At 38.5% G+C, this 17,264-nt stretch overlaps 1 protein-coding gene across 4 annotated transcripts in view; it reads left to right on the top strand.

The window, feature by feature from the left end:
- CDK6 (cyclin dependent kinase 6) overlaps positions 1–14,336 on the top strand; it is a 141,668-nt gene extending 127,332 nt beyond the window's left edge. For all 4 annotated transcript variants that reach the window (XM_080383629.1, XM_080383630.1, XM_080383631.1 and 1 more), the window contains exon 8: positions 841–14,336. In XM_080383629.1, the coding sequence (XP_080239755.1) occupies positions 841–987 (147 nt within the window). In that variant the 3' untranslated portion in view covers positions 988–14,336. The remainder of the gene's footprint in view (positions 1–840) is intronic.
- The last annotated feature ends 2,928 nt before the right edge of the window (positions 14,337–17,264 follow it).

Here is a 17,264-nt window from a genome sequence, read left to right as displayed (position 1 = left end):
AAGGAGGAAGAAGACAAATATCCATACCTAGAAGGTGAGGTGGGAAGGGAAGCTGTTCCTGTTAGGTGAAGAGATGAGGACTGGGAGCCACAGATAGAAGGGGAGAGTAGAACTGGAAGTCACTGAATTAAGTTTCAGAAGTTAAAGGATAGAAATTCTTACACAAGAAAAGAAGGTGGGAGTAGGGAGTGGTTAGACAAGGATAGTAGGAAGAATATTATTTGGAGATTAAAGGAGATGAGAAGAACAAAGTGTAAAATACAAGGCTATGGGAGAGATTTCAGTGCTGACTGGACAAAGGCTGGGATAAGGATCTGGAAAGAAAGCAAGCAAAATACAACTAGAAGAGGGAGAAACTGAACGCAAAACATTAGCATACAAAGGCTATAGTCAAAGACCCAACACCTATAGAAATGCTGAGCCTAGGGATGAACATATACTTTATGATGCTGTCCATATTTGTATAACCACAAAAGAAGAGCGCATTGAACGCTAAGGGGATTCACAAGTTTTTCGTTGATAGTTCCTCTCTGGAATCTGTTAGACACATGTCCTGTGCATGTGAATTCAGCAAAACCTGAATTCTGGGATTTCCTAAACTATGAATACTTGAATTTTCTAACTTGTTATTTTCTATTAGCTTTGAGGATGCCATATTCATATACTATGACCCCACTGCTTGTTTTAATATGACTGGTCATCCTATCATGCAGCACCTACTGAGACCCTGCGGTGTCTCATACTGATCATAAATTAAAGGGGCAGGCATTAGTGTACATATGCAGTTAGCACTGTTAACTGTATGTTTTAGTTAAAACCAACTTCTTTTCATACTTACAGAAATGCTTAGCGTTCAATCCAGCCAAGAGAATGTCTGCTTACGTTGCCCTCTCTCACCCATATTTCCATGATCTGGAGAAATGCAAGGAGAATCTGGACTCTCATATGTCATCCAGCCAAAACTCCAGTGAGGTGAATGCATCTTAATGCTGACTGAAGATGAACCGTAAATGAACAAGACGTGTAGCTGACAAGGCCACTGTCCCATACAAACCACATAGCTGTTCTAGCGAAGATCCTTATTTGGAGGTTTTATGCACTTATCTTTTATTTTGGGATTGTGATGTGCTTATCCAAGGAATTCAATCTAGTTTACTTTCATCAGAGCAACACAAAGGCCAGGGCTTTGACCTGCTCCCATTGCAGCTTTATGTTTGTTTTGTTCTTGTTTTGTTTATCTACCTGGGAGAACTCCAGACAAAGAGAAGCTGCTGACCGGTTTTGCTGCCATTTTATCCTTTTAATATTGAATGCTGCCAGTGTGGAGTAGGATGATCAAGTCACTGCCAAAACATGATGCAATCTCTCTCTCTCTAGCTGCTGAAGCATGATTTGGTACTTTTTTTAATTATTATTATTATTATTATTATGATTATTATTGTGATGATGATGATGTGATCTTTTACAGTGATACTTAAAGAATGGCATTGAAATATCAGATCTCTGCAACCTGCAGTTAGCTGATACACACATTAATACATCCAGCTACTGTTCTTTTATAGCATATATGCAGGTGCTTCCCCACTTGTAAACTTGGATGGATTATTTTATCATTTCATTGCTCTATAAAAATAACAATGATGATGGTGATCATAATAAATGTCTCAAAATTTAGGTTTTTTCATACACAAACGAGTTATTATCTAGCTACGTTTATGTGCATGTTGCAACAAACAAGTGTTTTAAAAAACTTCTAGAGTCCTTTTCTTAAAGACTCTTTCAGTTTGTGCTGAAATCCAGACACATTTTAGCCCATCATCTAACCCATCATTTCCCCCCTGGAAACAGCTGCAAACATATTTTCTTTATCTCATTCCAATTTTTCTGATATGCGGCTTGAAAGACATGAGCAGAGCCAATGCAAATCAATACAGTTTTTCACCTTCATCCTGTTCTTATTATCAACCAAAAAGGAAAATAGAAAAAATACTTCCAGTTCAGAAGCAGAGAATCCTATACCTGTAATAAGCACAGATACGTATTTGTGCTGAATTGTATGCTGTATACTGCGCTGCCTTACCTGAAACACCCCCTGCCCCTCCATGCATCACAAATGCATGAACATTACTGTCTCAAAATCCCTCAGACGTCATTTATTAAGCAGATTTGTTTTCTATGCAGAAATGCATGAGCTTCTCTCCTAAACCACCATGTGGGTATACGGGCACATGCTTCTTCACTAGGGTTAATGTGCCGTTATTGAATGTCAAAATAATTAACCAATTCACACACCTTTATAGCACAGTTATTTTAAATATTACATTAAAATTTTATATTTAGTATTTTTACCTTAACTAAAATATATTTTCAGTATTTTTAAAAGAAGCTTTTATTTTTTTAATACTGTACTTGGAAAAAAAAGAAATATTTTTAATCCATAAAAGCTGTTCCCTAGCATGACTTTAGTGCATTTACCTGGATATGACTTGGGGGAAAGTATTGGTCCAACGAGTTAGGCCTTACCATAAAACCATAAATATACACTATTGCAGTATAGCTGATGATAAGTGAGGCAGCTAGCTTTGTTTGCTCCTGTGATAGTCCCTTAGGCTTCTCTCTTCCTCGTCTCTATTTCATGTTGTCTAGCTTGTGAGCCAGCAGTATATGCTCATTCCCAGCATGCTTGGCAGAAGCAGGGCCTTAGCAATGAGTTGAGCAATGTAATTTTTCCAGCTGTGGCATGGGAACTTGTAGCCGTCTCCCTGGCAGGCTTCTCAGTCCTGTGATAGACTGGCTGTTGTGGCAAACTTCACTGTTAACTCTGTTTCAGGTATCTGCACTGTCTGGGACATGGTGCATTACTAGGATAGCGAGTGGATCTTATCTGTCTCTTGGATAAAGCTTTTTGTTACTGTTAGACACATAAGTATGCAACGTATGGTTAAATTAGGTCTGTTTCAAATAAGCCAGATTTTCAAAGGACCACTTGCATGCATGCATGCAGTGGCCTGTGCTTTTCTTCATGCCCAGAGTGATGCCTATGCAAAACCAACCAGCATGAACAGGCAAGCTGCAAATTAGACCTGGCAAGAGCATGCACGAGGCATCTGCAGATACAGAGATACTACAGATGCATAACACAAGAATTTTGAAAGCTCTATGGGCGGCAAGCTGAAGGCCAGGGAGAAGTCATGGCAGCTAAGCCTCCAATCTTGGCCTTGCCTGTGTTCCTACATCCAAAGGGAACTGTGAACCCATTGCACCAGTGTTGCCCCAGCCCTATTCCTCCATGGGTCAGTGGACCCGAGTGTGAGTAGGCTTTAACATTCATAGAAGAGGATGGGCCAGAATGAAGGTTTTTTTGCTAACCTTTTTTAAACACTAATTAGAACAATAAACAGCGCCAAAATTCAGGAGGATCTTGTTAACAGTAACAATGAAAAAAAATTTCTATGCAGGTCAGCACTTTTTAAAAATTTCACATTTTACCTAGTGATGAGCTATCACACATACTTCACCAGGGCATTCGGCTGGTGTGGCTTTCCAGTAGCTGTCAGGGAACTCTCCCAGAGCTCTCCAACAACTAAGATAGGGTGAAAATGTAGGGGAGGAGAAGGTATTTTCAAATTAGACTGAAAACTCTCAGCTAGAAATGTGCGTCTGCTCCATGTTAGAAGAGCTCGTTGTATTAAGCTTAGTGAAGGAAAGGCTAGAAGAGAATATGATTGCTGAATGTAGGACATTATTAGGGTAGAAGAAAAAGGGAGTCAAGGGAACACTTTCGGCTAAAGGCTAGTGTTGGCCCAAAATCTAATGAGAATATAGAAATCACGTGTTAACTACTGGAGCAGTGTTTCCCAATCAACAGTATCAAAGGAAGAGCTCAGAAAGTGACAGAGAAAAGCAGGGGCTGGCTTACAGAATCAGAAGCAGAGCTTCTGCAGCGTGGTGCTGTATGTTGTCTAATACAGGATCAGGTTATAAATGGGGGTATTCAGAAGAACAGCTTGAGGAGGACTGTTTAGTCGTCACATTCTGGAACATCCTTCCAGTGGGAATGGCAGGAACAAAAAAAAGAAATCTAAGTTCTGTCTTAACAGGGTTAGGGAAATTATTTATCTAATGGGATCCTTGTGGTGACAAGGGCCTAGATTCAAAGGACCAATGACTTTTCAAATTACCTCCTTTTCAAAATCTCTTTAGGAAGAAATTCCATTTGACACGCTATAGGCTTTCTCTTACTCCAGTCTTCTCTGCCAAACCGTGGGGCTTCACTTACACTACTAAACTGAGAAAGCCTGTTTTCTGGCTGGGCAAAGTGCTGGCGCTGGCTAAAATCGTGCCAGGAATCATGCAGATAATTAGACAGTACAGACAACTGTGGGACTGTGCTCGAGCCCATGCCCTTGCTCTTTTTTATTTCACTGGCCTAGCGCAAGTATTTCAGTGCCTTTACTCATTACTGCCGTATGCGTAGGATGTAGGAATTGTATATGTGAAAAAGAAAGTGCTCCTTCACACGCACGTTCCAGACTGTAATGAAAACTCTTCACAGACCCTTTAAATAAGACTCCAGAGTGCAATTCTTCTTAGCAATAACTATGCATGTATGTGTTCTACAGGAGCAGTTCAACAGCAGCTGAAAACCTCTGAATAACAAAAAATATATTAAAAATAAATGTAGCTATTCAGCTCCTAGAGCACCCACAACCAGGCACTGTGCTCTTCTCAGCAGAGAACACGATGTTCTAAGTAATGGAAGGAGCAAATTCTGTCTCCCACCAACCTTTTTTTTATCACCACTACATAATTCTGCAGGAAAAACAGACCCAATAGCCAAGGAGAAAAATCAGCCAAGCCAGCTAGTGAAGTGCTAATTGCTGAATCATAGCAATCCATTTGGAGCAGTCCTTTTTTCTCTTCATCCTGTCTCCACACTCACTCTAGCTCTCCAGTTCTTCTCCTTAAGCTCCCTCATGGAAACAGGTTTCCGTGATGCTCACAGGTGCTATTTCAAACAAGATTCTTCCAGATTTTCAATAGCTACACAGTGTAGGTGCCCCCTACATCCCTATTACCGAGTGTTGCTTCTTGTAGTCTGGCAGCCCAGAACCAATGATTAAAAAATAATTTCTTTGTTCACCTCATTCCTTAGCCTTAGTTTTGCATACACCTATGTTGCCTTCTGTGTGCCAAGTAAAATTCTAAGAATAGGCTCCAGGGGTTTTTTTCAGTCTATTACTCCACAATGGCAAATGTTAGAGTACCTTTCACTGTTGTTCCTGTCCTAAAACACACCAAAAAAATGAGGATTTCATGTTTGCAAAATATTGAAATTTGGTGCTATGTGTATAGAGCCTTTCACATCAAAGAAGCAGTAGGCTGTAGCATTTGAGCATGTTCTGCATGGGAGATGGTATCCAGCATCGTAACTCTTATGTGGTTTTTACACTCATAAGAAGAAAATACCATGCCATACTACTTTTTACAGGTTCACTCACTGACTTTGAGGAGCATGTTTTATTATACATGTGATTCTCTCTGCTGTTAGGTATTAAGCTAACTTTAATGTGGAAAATAAAGAGAAAACATGCTGGTTTGGTCTTTTAGCCAACAAACTTGGAGCACTTCTCTGACTCACAACTGAAAACACATCAGTTGTCAAATATGTATATGAATCATAAACCACATAGTTTAGTTTAAAGACCACGTAAATTAACTATGTTAATGTATAAGATGCAGTTGAATAATGAGGAAGTTTATTCTAAGAACTCTGTTTTACAGAACCACTTCTCTAGTATTTTTCATATGCAATAGTTTCAGGAATAGATTGATTTTTATCTACAATGTGAATTAGAAGATACTAGGCTATTAGAGTGATTTTATTGTGTTATGCTTGAAGCTTGAATTGCTCACACACTTAGGAACCTAACATATTTATTTTATTGCTACAAAACTGCTTCTAAATATCAAGATCTTTTTTTATGTTAATAGGATTTCACACTCTCTTAATGTGTAAATTATTTTCTTGAAATTAGTATATTAGAAAAAAACATTTCTCCAGACTGCAGCAATGTAGGAAAATTCAAGAAATGTATTTTTACTTTCACAGAGAACAATAACATGTATACTGAAATCTTCAGTAACTGACTGTCAATAAGCTATCACTTTTGCTTCTTTTTCATTACCAAGTATTGCAGTATACAGATTGCTTAAAGGTTCAGAAACAGTGTCTAGAAACCTAAATGGGATTTTATGTGTTTAATCTTCCAGGTTTCATTTTCATATCTGGGGGTGGGGGGGTGGTGGATGGTCCAAGTACAGTTCAGGTGTGCAAAAACACAATTACAGAATTAACAGTCTAACCATCTGTACAATTCAAACAGGAGCTTTATTTTTGAGCTGTTTATTTTATTACATCCCTTTGTTTTGGAAATTGTTAGGTAGTGGCTGTAACATAATTCTGGTTTCTGGACCAGGCTAGAGCGTCAAATGCCAATAATTTAGGTAAAGCAATAAGAAGCTTTCTTATCATTTTAAATAAACTAGGCCATTAAAAGAAGGAAGATATGGACATGTGAACTGACAAATATACTTTTACCAAGGGTTATTTCTTCCCTTTAGTTTGATGCTTAGCAAGTATTGCATACTGATATGCACTATATACACTATTGTGGTATATTAGAACCATAGAAAACACTTCGGCATAGTGTGCACAGATAATAGAAATGGCTCATTAGGTTCTTGTAGAACCCAGCTAAAAATCATTCTTTAGCTGTAACACTCAGAATTTTGAAACTGATATATTTTTCCATTTTAAAATGTTCCTGAAAATTTTTGTATACTTTTTTAATTCATACAGTGATAGGCACCCAAACAGAACTGAATCAAATAGACACTTCTCAAAAATGATTCTGCAAGGCCAAGTAGATACCATCAGTTCTCTATGTGTTCAGCGGAAGCTGAAATTACCCAGCACCATGCTTAAATGCTTTTAAAAGCAGAAAAGCCCAAGGCTGCTGTGAGTAAAGTTAGTGGAAATTTTGCTTTGACTTACATAAAGTCCTTTGAGAGCCTCTGCAATATTCGAATTTCCAGCCTTCATTGAAAGACTGTGCAAAACAGCTAAGATAAACCAAAACTCCCTAACCATATGGCATATTTTCCTTCAGATTAAATGTTTTATCTGTGTTAGAATATATTAGTGGGCTTCTTCCAGCCCAACGTCAGTGAGAGATTCTGCTATGGATATTTTGATACTGGGTGATTGTGGTAGAGTAGGGTTTTTTTTTTTTCCAAAAAAGATCAGACAAACGATATTGCCGCCTTTTTAAAACAACAAACTCTAAGGAACTATTGGGAAAATACCGTTGGGATAAGTGAAAAGGAGGGTATTTATAACATGAAAAAATGTAAATACAAACAATGTGTGTTAAAAGTGCATTGAAACAGATACTTTTTCACTGACCTTGCAAAGTTCACAGGGTTTTATGGAAGAAAAGCACCCAAGTATGAACTTACTCTAACTGCCATTTTAATGTTCATTTGCACTAAAGCAACCTATACTGTTTGGCTAAAAAGAGGAGGGAAAACAGGTGATGTTTAACTTGTGATTTACTTTAGTGATGTCTACATGGATATGCTGGAAAGCTGTCAAGCTAGCTGTCCATTTTTGAGCAAACTAAATTTGCATCTGCATTATTTAGCTTTCCGTATTTGCACCTTAAACCGATCCACATGCCAGAAAAAAACACATTTTCTAATATTTAAATGGATACTTGCTCCCATTGACATGCTCACTTTAAACCCAGCCAAAGAGCACTGTCTCTGCCACTGAATGGAAAATGAATTTTCATACTGTCAGGTTCCTTCATGCCATTACTTCTGCAGAGTTTGTAATTAACTTTCTACAATATGCAGCCTTTATGTTTCATATGTATGTCATGTTGTGCAAATCCTCAGCCTTTTGTTGAATGTTAGGATCAATTTTGAGTAGCTAGGTGAGGGAGGAAAGTTGTGAAGTGCTGAAAAGACAGGGAAAATGGGCAGAGATTAGGAGAGTTCGGGACAACTTTGGCAAGTGAATTTGAGTATGTGGAAAAGTTATGTATAAGTGTAGGGGGAAGACTTTTTTTCCACGTGTTTTGTTTTCTCTTGTCAGTTTCATAAGCATAAGATGATAAAGCAAGACTCTTGCATAGGATTTTAGTTCCAGATACTTATTATGCCAACTCAAGTCATGAGTTCCAGTGCAGTTTTTCAACATAGCAACAGCTCTATTTTTTAAATCAGATTTTGCAGAAGCTAGAAGTTTTTCTGTGTAGATACTTTAAAAAAGTCTTACAAGACAGCTTGAGAGCAATTAAGCTGGCCACGCAGACACTGCCTTTAGTTCATCTGCAGACATGGAGAATGTACAGGAGAGTCACTAACAGCGTCCATTAGTGTGCCGTATCATCATGCATTGGGAGCTGACTCCTGCCACAAATGGAAAATCCTTTGGCAATCCAAAACAGCATGTTTTTGAGCACCTGGATTTTGATAAGATTATCCACATGCAAGTTTTGCTGGATTTGTCCAGGTGGTTCACCATCTTACAGGAACAAGTCTGAGACCCTAGCAAATCTGCCTGACACCCAGTATAAGAAATACTGCAGAAACCATCTGCCATGGAAAAAAAAAAGTCTGTTTGTAGGTTGTACAGCAGGAATGGAGCTTTCTGAGCTGCAGTGCCAATCTGAGAGCTACCATTAATTATTGTGATGCCACAATACACGCATATTCCAAAATTACAGAATATACGGCCTGTTTGCCATTTTGTTGTGTTTAGTCCACGTGTGTGGGTGGCTGGGTAAGTGTTGGCACAGAGCGGCTAATTTTGGTCCTTCCATTAGGCGTGAGCAGCTAGGCTTGGCACAGAGGCAAATTTCACAGTTCCAGGGATTGGAAACCTCTAATTCTACACAGTAGTTCTCTGGCATTTGTTAAATACATACAGTGACAGATCACCCAGCCACTCAAGCTGTCCTTTCCTTATCCCTGATCATCCTACTGTGACACTGTGAAAGAAGCCCTGGGGAGTCCCCTCCTCAACAGTCCTTCAGCACCCGGCTTCCTCCCACTGCAGTGACACTTAATTACCTGTCACTTGTATCTGACCCTGCTGATACTTCCACAGAGACTTAAGAAGCTGTGAGCAAAATTGCTACCTTGTGATTCTGCAGCCTCCCAAGTCTGCAGGCAGCCAGTGATTTATACTATAGTTTTTCCTTGCTTCTCATTAGGAACTGTAGAGTATGGCAAGGTGTGTGCGACTTTGACATTTTTTGGTTCAAGTGAAGAGATGAGCTAGAATAAATTACATTGAACATAATGTGTTTGATCAGCCAAAACAATTTTTGATTCAGAAGATTATTTACAAAGGATCAAAGATCCCTGGACAACTGTCTGCGATGTACATGTTTACAAGAGCAGCCAGTGACATTTCTGTTATGAAGGCAAACACGACTAGCAATGCCAGCCTCCTACTGCTTACCCCCTTCTATTCCCCTTCCCCAAGACCACTATTCCCAGGGAGAGATTTCCTCCCAGCATGAGGCAGAGCAACCATATAACAATTCTTCCTTATATGAAAGTCCCCATTTCTCAAGACAACTTGGGCACATGTAGGCAATCAAGCTCATTCCTTTGCTTTTTGCTATGGCAGTTTTGAGTACAGAGCCCTGCCGCAAGGACCTTAACCCCCAATATATTCTCCCAAGGAAAAGTCTTTCTAGAATCTAGAGGGGACAGTATGCTTACTGTTTCTATGACAGTTGACTGTTTTGCATTTTAAACAGCAGCATTGTCAGAAGTGCTCTAAGAAAGCTCTCTGATGACTGAATTCTGGACATGCTGTGGGAAAAGACAAGATGTTTTATTCCAGGTGGATGATGATGTATCTCAATCATTCTTCATTGGTGATAGAAAAAAATCCCACACAGTTCAAAATATAGCCTGGGTCTGCAGAGTGCTAAGTAAATAAGAAGTGCTTCTCAATCTTTTTCCCAGCAAAACCCAAAATCCATCGTGATTTCTTGCAGGGACTTTATCTCGGAGTCCTTTGCAACAAAGGTGGCTGTAACTGGGTTGCAACTACAACAAAAAGTACATCAAAAACTGGATGCTGGCAAGAAGTTTGTGGATATAAGGCTGTACAAGGTGACTTACATAAGCTCAGCAGGGATGCGCTCATCTGAAAGTTTTTGCCATGAACATTTTGAACTGAAGTTACCTATCATAACATGATAGAAGGACTGCAGTGTCATGAAATTAAAAGGCTGAAGGGATTGCAAAGATGGATCCATCCTTTCCTTTTTCTCCCTAGGTGTCTAGCAACCAGTGGTTTTCCAGCTTCATTTTGTTTTGATTTGTTTGATTTCATCTCCACCACCACTATTCACCTTCCTATTGTGCATAAGTTGAACAGAAAAGAATTAGTTTAGCAGCTCAAAACCAGAGCAGGCCAGCACTGTCTAAAATTTCTGATTGCTCTCTGGTGGTCAATATTAAGTGAACCAGTTGTCTCTGTTTAGATTCCAACAAATAGAATTCGATACCCATGACACCTTCCTTGCATTCAGCACTGTTAAATAACATTCTCCACAGTGTCCAAAACCTCTTTTCCTAGAGACTGAACTCCCCTCCTACAACCCACTTAGAGTCACAACAATGTAGGCAAAAGTCTACATTATGGCAGTGCTTTTCAGTAAGAAATGAGAGCTGGTTCCAATTGAAACGGTGCCTGAAAGAGTCTCGGGGATTCTTAGCCAGGCATCTTTCACAGGCAAGGCAGTCACTTCTGTTAAAGTGAGAAATACATTTTAAGATACTTAAGATAGAGAAAATATAAAGATGCCATTTATTTTTCTGCTAGAATCTATTTTCTACATAAAGCTGTATGATTTTGGCACTGAAACCAAGCCCACAGGCACCTGTTTATTCTTTCCTTTCAGTCTTTAATTTCTTTGTAAATTCTTTTCGGCATTCATATTAATGTATTTATGGTCCGTTTCATTCCAGTTCATTTACGTGGTCTATATCTGCCATTGAATCTCATATGGGTTTTATTTTTAATGTATTATTTAGCTGCATTACTTTGAACAGCTTTAAAAGTATAATGTCTTTGAATGCTCTAGTTAAAGAAAAATTACACCCTCAGAATGATGTCTTAGAAGTTGAACTATACTTTGGAAATGGTGTTTATATTATAACTCTTGGAAGCATCACAGGGTGCTTTCATCTGTATGTCTTCTACTTTCTGTGTAACAGTGTGTATTTGTATTTCCTCACTAGCTTGATACTCTTCAGTCAGAAGGCCTCAGTATGCAAGCACATGAATACTGTACCTCACCTGAGCAGTCCCACAGAGCTGAGAGGGGTTACTCCTGTGACTATAGTTGCTCACAAAGGTACTTGCAGAAAAAGGCTTTCCTTTAGTAATTGACTGTAGTTGTGAGGACACATGGTTAATAACAGCACCAGGACACCAGTAAATGGTGTCAGTGTTTATTGAAGATGTGGGCACATTTATCTGCAAGTTATTTGACATTAACCTAAATTATTGCTATTATAATTCAGTATATTATTTCTTATGAAAACACACTAGTCCTGTGAGAGGGTAGTTGCCAAAAAACGTGTCGAGTCTTGCTGCTTTATTGTTTATTTGCATTTAGTATACATTTTGGTTGTTGAAGTGAAGCTAGTTTCATAGAGAGGCAGAAAGCTAGATCAGTCAAAAAAGATTATAAGTAAGCTTCATACTGTACATTGAGTTTTGCAACTAGAGTAGTATGTGTGTTCAGATATAGTACTTTTTATGCTTTAGGGTATTTTTGTTTGTTTTAATATGTAAAGGAATAAGCAGATTACTTTGAAATGCTATTGTAGAGCTAATTTTACACATACTGGGGGAATGTTGTCTGAAAAATTAAAAATAGAAAACATTACATAGGCTGCCATTGGCTTGATATTGTTCATAGCAGTCCAGCAGGTATGTGTCGATTCCAGTTGCTGAAGCCAGGGGCCAAGTTTGTGTAGCATCTTGTAACTGAAGAAAGTTTTTTTCAATGATAAAGTTGCCCATCTGGGCTTTAAGTAAGATTGTTGGCTAAAGAAAAGCATAGAGGCAGCGAAATTCAGTTTGGTTTTTTTTTTTTTTTTTGTGCATGGAAAATTGCATAAAATAGGATTGGGGTTTCAAAGTATTTTAAATCATTTAGCATAATTTACTCTTGTTGTAATTTCACTGACTACAGTTAAATTAAACCAAGAATTTGACCTTGTAAGTCTACAAATTTCAGTGTCAGGCAGCTCAGGTCTATATAAAGGTAGTTAAGCTTAGTAAATCAGCAAGAATACTATATAAATGGTAATGTGTGATAAAAATCTTAACTCTAGTTACATTATTTCTCTCAAAATTTCTATTCGTTACTTTGTTATACAAAAGTTCAGAAGTGCACTTCTTAGGGGCATTGGGATATGTGGAGAAAAGCATGATGCAGGTATAGTAATGTATCAGAAATAAGATTCAGTTCTTACTGCTCCAGACACTCCATGTGTGCCTATCTTACACCTCACAAATCCCACTGAAGTTAACAGAAGACATACAAAGTTAAGCCTGTTTGTAACTCTCACAGCATACTGGTTTCAGAATCTGCAAGATGAGGTATGTTCTCAAAAGGCATTATTAAAACTTGTGTTTTCAGGTTTACAGAATACTATGAACAGCAAGGACAGCTTCTAAGACACATCCAGAGTAGCTTTGTTAATTGATACTACATCAGACCAATATCCATTGGCAAATCAAAATCCGTCTGGTACCTTTATTTCTCAGTATGGTTTTGCAAAATATAACACACACAAAAAAATTTAGAAGGTTAAAACAGCCTGTAATGCTGTTTGGGTTACTTTTTCTCTTTTTTTCCCCCTTTTTTGTCATAAAATATCATGTGCTCTGGAGGTGTCTAGGATTCGATAATTCAAGGAAAACATGCAAAGCAGTGTCAAATATTTTTTTTGCATTCACCTTAGGGCATGAAAGCTGGTGAAAATCAGCATAGTCCTGTTGACTTCTACAGCATTGTATCAGCTTATACCAGCAAAACAGCTGGCATGTCAAGTTTTATCATTTCAAGTCACTTTACCTACTTACGCGGTGGGATTTTATTTTGCAAGATGGAAAGTTACCTACGGTGCAGACTGTACTACCTAGATACCATTGAATCCTATTCACAGGACATGATTTCACTGTATCACTTCATACTTGAAAGTCATGATGTTCTTTTAATCAGGGTACAAACATGAAAAGGTGCATGTGTTACTGTTTCTTTTAAAGGTGCATCATTTTGTTTATTCTGTGTGCTTAATAGTTAACTGTTCAGTGTTCTTCACATTCTTCGCATTCAGCATTAAAATCACCTATGTGTGAAACGCACTATCACCTACAGGGGTACAGAAAGATGTAATAGTGATTTCTTGAATTGTTACTCACATATAATGATTTACCTTTTAGTCATCAGTGTGACATAAAGGGGCTACAACATGCAAACTGTGGTATATAAAAGCATTGCACCATCACTGTACATGAAATCTTGCAGCCTCTCTCCCCTTCTTGCACAGCTGCCGATTACCATATATGCATTGGAAAAAAGTATGTTTCTGCTGTACAGAATGGCTGGGAAGTAATGCAAACAATTTGGAAACTCTAGAGCTCCCTTTGCAAGCTTTCAAAGCCCTTTGATCTAACTGCATGCCTGCTCTGTGTCCCAAATTTCACTCTACAGGGCTTTCTGCTTTAAGAACACCCTCAGCTGGGGCTACTTTACATTGACTGCATTGAAGTTCACCGGAGCATGCACCTTACCATATAACATATTCTTTAGCTTTTACAAGTTTGTAAAGATGGTTGACTGCAAAAAATAATCATGTGTCAATACAGAGAAATTAAATTAAGGCACACAGAAGGTTATCAATATTGTATTATATCAGAATTACAGTCCTTTGGAACTGAACGTTTTGCTGCTGGCAGTGCAAGAAAAGCAAAGATGTGTATTTATTGTTGGGTGCTGATGGTTCAGTATGAAAATCAATATAATAAAAATTTTCACGGTCTCAAGTTCTTTTTAGTCATTCCCAAATTATTGGAAAGTGAAAAGGCAAAATATTACTTTTGTATTTAAAACTGCTTTCCTGAGGTTTACTTCACCTTTCTAGCTATATTTTTTCTTTTATCTAAAAATGTAAAATAAATACAAATGCAGTAAGTATTGTATATTAAAGACAGAAAATTAGCAACATTGTTTTCTGGTTTTTCTGTTGGCAATTTTTTTTTTCAACACCCTGGGTATTCTAGAAAATCAGTGAACATATGCATAACCAGACACAGAAACGTAAGCACATGCACACCCTTCCCAGCACCTTACCATATACCTTTATTTCTATAAAAATCTAACCTAATTTGTCCTGATTTCTCATTTCTGGACTACTTTATTGCTTACCATGGATGAATTGCATGTAAAAAAAAATAAATTTGAGTGATTACTTTTTCTTTCAAAGGCATGACATTGTTGCAATTGCTATGAATGCTATATGGTTCAGCACTAGTTTGTCCTTGCTGAAATCTTCTTTGTTTTGGTTTAGGCAAGTTGTGCTTTCATTCTGCTGTAATGGCTCTCAGTCCTTCATGAAACACAGTATTTCCTCCAAATGTTCCTTGACCCAATTTTTGTGCGAGTATGCCTAGTATTTGTGTATTCCTAAAGATTCTGCTCCTTTCATCTTCCATCTTTGGAGAAGCTGAGCACACTTTATTGATGGACCGTTCTTGGTTGGCTGTGACTAGTGACATTTCTGCGTATACAGAAATGGTAAAAGTGTATGTTCCAAGTCACACAAAACAACACAGCATCAGACTCTAAAACCAGATGCGTATTTTCTGTCTTTACTCCTAACCAACAAAAACATCCCCATCAAAACCACACAAATAAAGCTTCAGCTTACTGTAAAAATCATTAAGTGCTCTTTAGAGCAGAATACAAGTCATTCCTACTAATGAGGCCTCCAATGAGCCACCAGACACAGGAATCTTAAAAACTGTTAGTTAGCTCAAGCTTCCAAACAGATTTCAGTTTCTGGATGAAAACTCTAGAGAGAAATGACTGCAAAGCTAACCAGACTCCAAAGCCACAAAGGTTTTTACAACAGAACCAAAACTTTGTGCTGCCCCTAGAACCTATAAGGAACCGTGAAAGTCCTTTACAAAACATAGTTACATACACTGCAGGTGTGACAGTATTAAATAAAAACAGCAGCTACCTTTACATTATGTGACATCCCAGATTAGTCTTTAAGCGTATTATAAGATTACGAGCAGCAGTCCAGCCAGGGACAGACACAAAATCAGCTGCAGTGAGGCCTGTAGCTGAGCAGAAGAGTCACCATCATAAATACCCATGTTAGCCGTAGCTAATCTGTTGCAAAAAAGGAATAAAATCATGGCGATATTTATTTAACAGATTATATAAGAGCTGCCATACAGTTCTGGACACTATCCAGTGTTTTCTCTCTGACAGTGCTCAGGGCAAGATACCACAGAATAAAATCCAACAGTCTGTGGACAACTATGGAACAAATTTGGGAATTTTCTTCCTAGTCCTCAGCTTGAGAAGGTGACTTACCCCCTGCATGAAGTTTATAAAACCCAATTATGGAAGAAAAAAATACATGAAAAAAAAAATCCATTAAGCAAAATACTAAGGACGTTGTAGAAATAAGCACAAATGCTATTCTTATTATTATTCACTTAAATGTTCTCATTCTCTTTGCTTCAAAATTATCTGACACTAGATGTCACATGCTTATTAGCACCATAGAAACAAGTGTTAATTTTAAAAGATTTAAATGCATTGTCTTTGTCTGTCATTTGCCTGCCACTTACTGATACATGGAAAGCAAGATTACAGTATATATCATTCCTCATTTTACACCTATCAGTTGTATTGCTTTTATTATTTTTTTTGCCCCCTTTGATAAACAAGGTCATCTTTCGGTCTCCTGTCACACAGAAGTCCTTTCTCTAAGTATTTTCATCCATTTTTAGAAATCTGATTTAGCTGGCTAAATTGCCTGGCTGGACTCCCAAGCCTCCTTCGCAGCCAGGAAAAAAAAGCTAATGGGAGTCTAATTAAAATACTCAAGTGCCTAGCAGAGACTCCCTTGCCACTGCCTGCAGAGAGAGGGAGGGACCCCACACCCCTGCCTTCCCGCAACAGCAAGTCTTCATATTTCCAGGCACCAGGCACCGGCTCCAAGCCTCGCAGCACAAAGCATTGGGTGAATAATCCTGGTTCAGATTTGGTCAAAACATTTCTGAAGAGTACTTCTGTCCTGGCAGACTTGCCACAGCTTAGGTGTTGCCTAGACTTCTGCAGCTGAGCTGAAGCCCCCGGACAACGGCAGCTCTACCACCGTGTCACAGACAGACAGACAGACAGACAGCCATGCTCCCACCCCAAGGGCTGCAGCAGTGCTGGGCACGGTTTACACGGGTGCAGCGTGATGGCACTGGTCACCTAGAACTGGATTGTGTGGCTGTACGCCAAAAGGGCCCAAATCTGTTCAGAGTGAGGACATCACCACACTTCGCAGAAGGGGTATCGTTACGTATTAGTAATACTCCTAATCTTATTTTGTGTCTATTTTAATGCAGTTTGTTTCTTCTGTCTTCAATGTACTTCTCCAGCATCACAGGCAGCCCAACGAGAACTTCCACCTGAGGTGCTTCCAAAGTAGCCATCCTCATTTTAGTATACACCGACTATTTTCTGAGGGATTAAAGTTTTCCCTTCCTTTATGCACTATCTTGCAATTTCCAACAGTAAATTTTATTTGCAATTGAGCAAATGTTACTTGCAGTTCTGGTGTAGTCACCTTCTTAGTTTTCTTGTAGTTCCTCACAGACTGCTCTTGGTTTTACTGAGTAGTTTGGGATCACAAATTCCCACAGGTTCACCAATTTTCCAGCTATTCCCAAATACAATAAACACAGCAGTGCTACTTCAGAAGCAAAACTCGTTTTTACTTTGTATGATAAATGTATTGACATGCGATTATTTTTCTTCATTTTTACAAAGCTGTGACTAATATGCAGTAACTTTTAATGGTAACACTTTAAGGAAAGAACATTTGAAATTTGGAGTTAGTAGATCCTGGTAACTCCCAGGCTT

Source organism: Falco punctatus (assembly GCF_963210335.1).
Source record: "Falco punctatus genome assembly, chromosome: 4".
In the NCBI taxonomy this organism is placed as follows: domain Eukaryota; kingdom Metazoa; phylum Chordata; class Aves; order Falconiformes; family Falconidae; genus Falco; species Falco punctatus.
The sequence above is the reverse complement of the archived record's forward strand: the minus strand, read 5'-3'. Positions and strand labels throughout refer to the sequence as shown.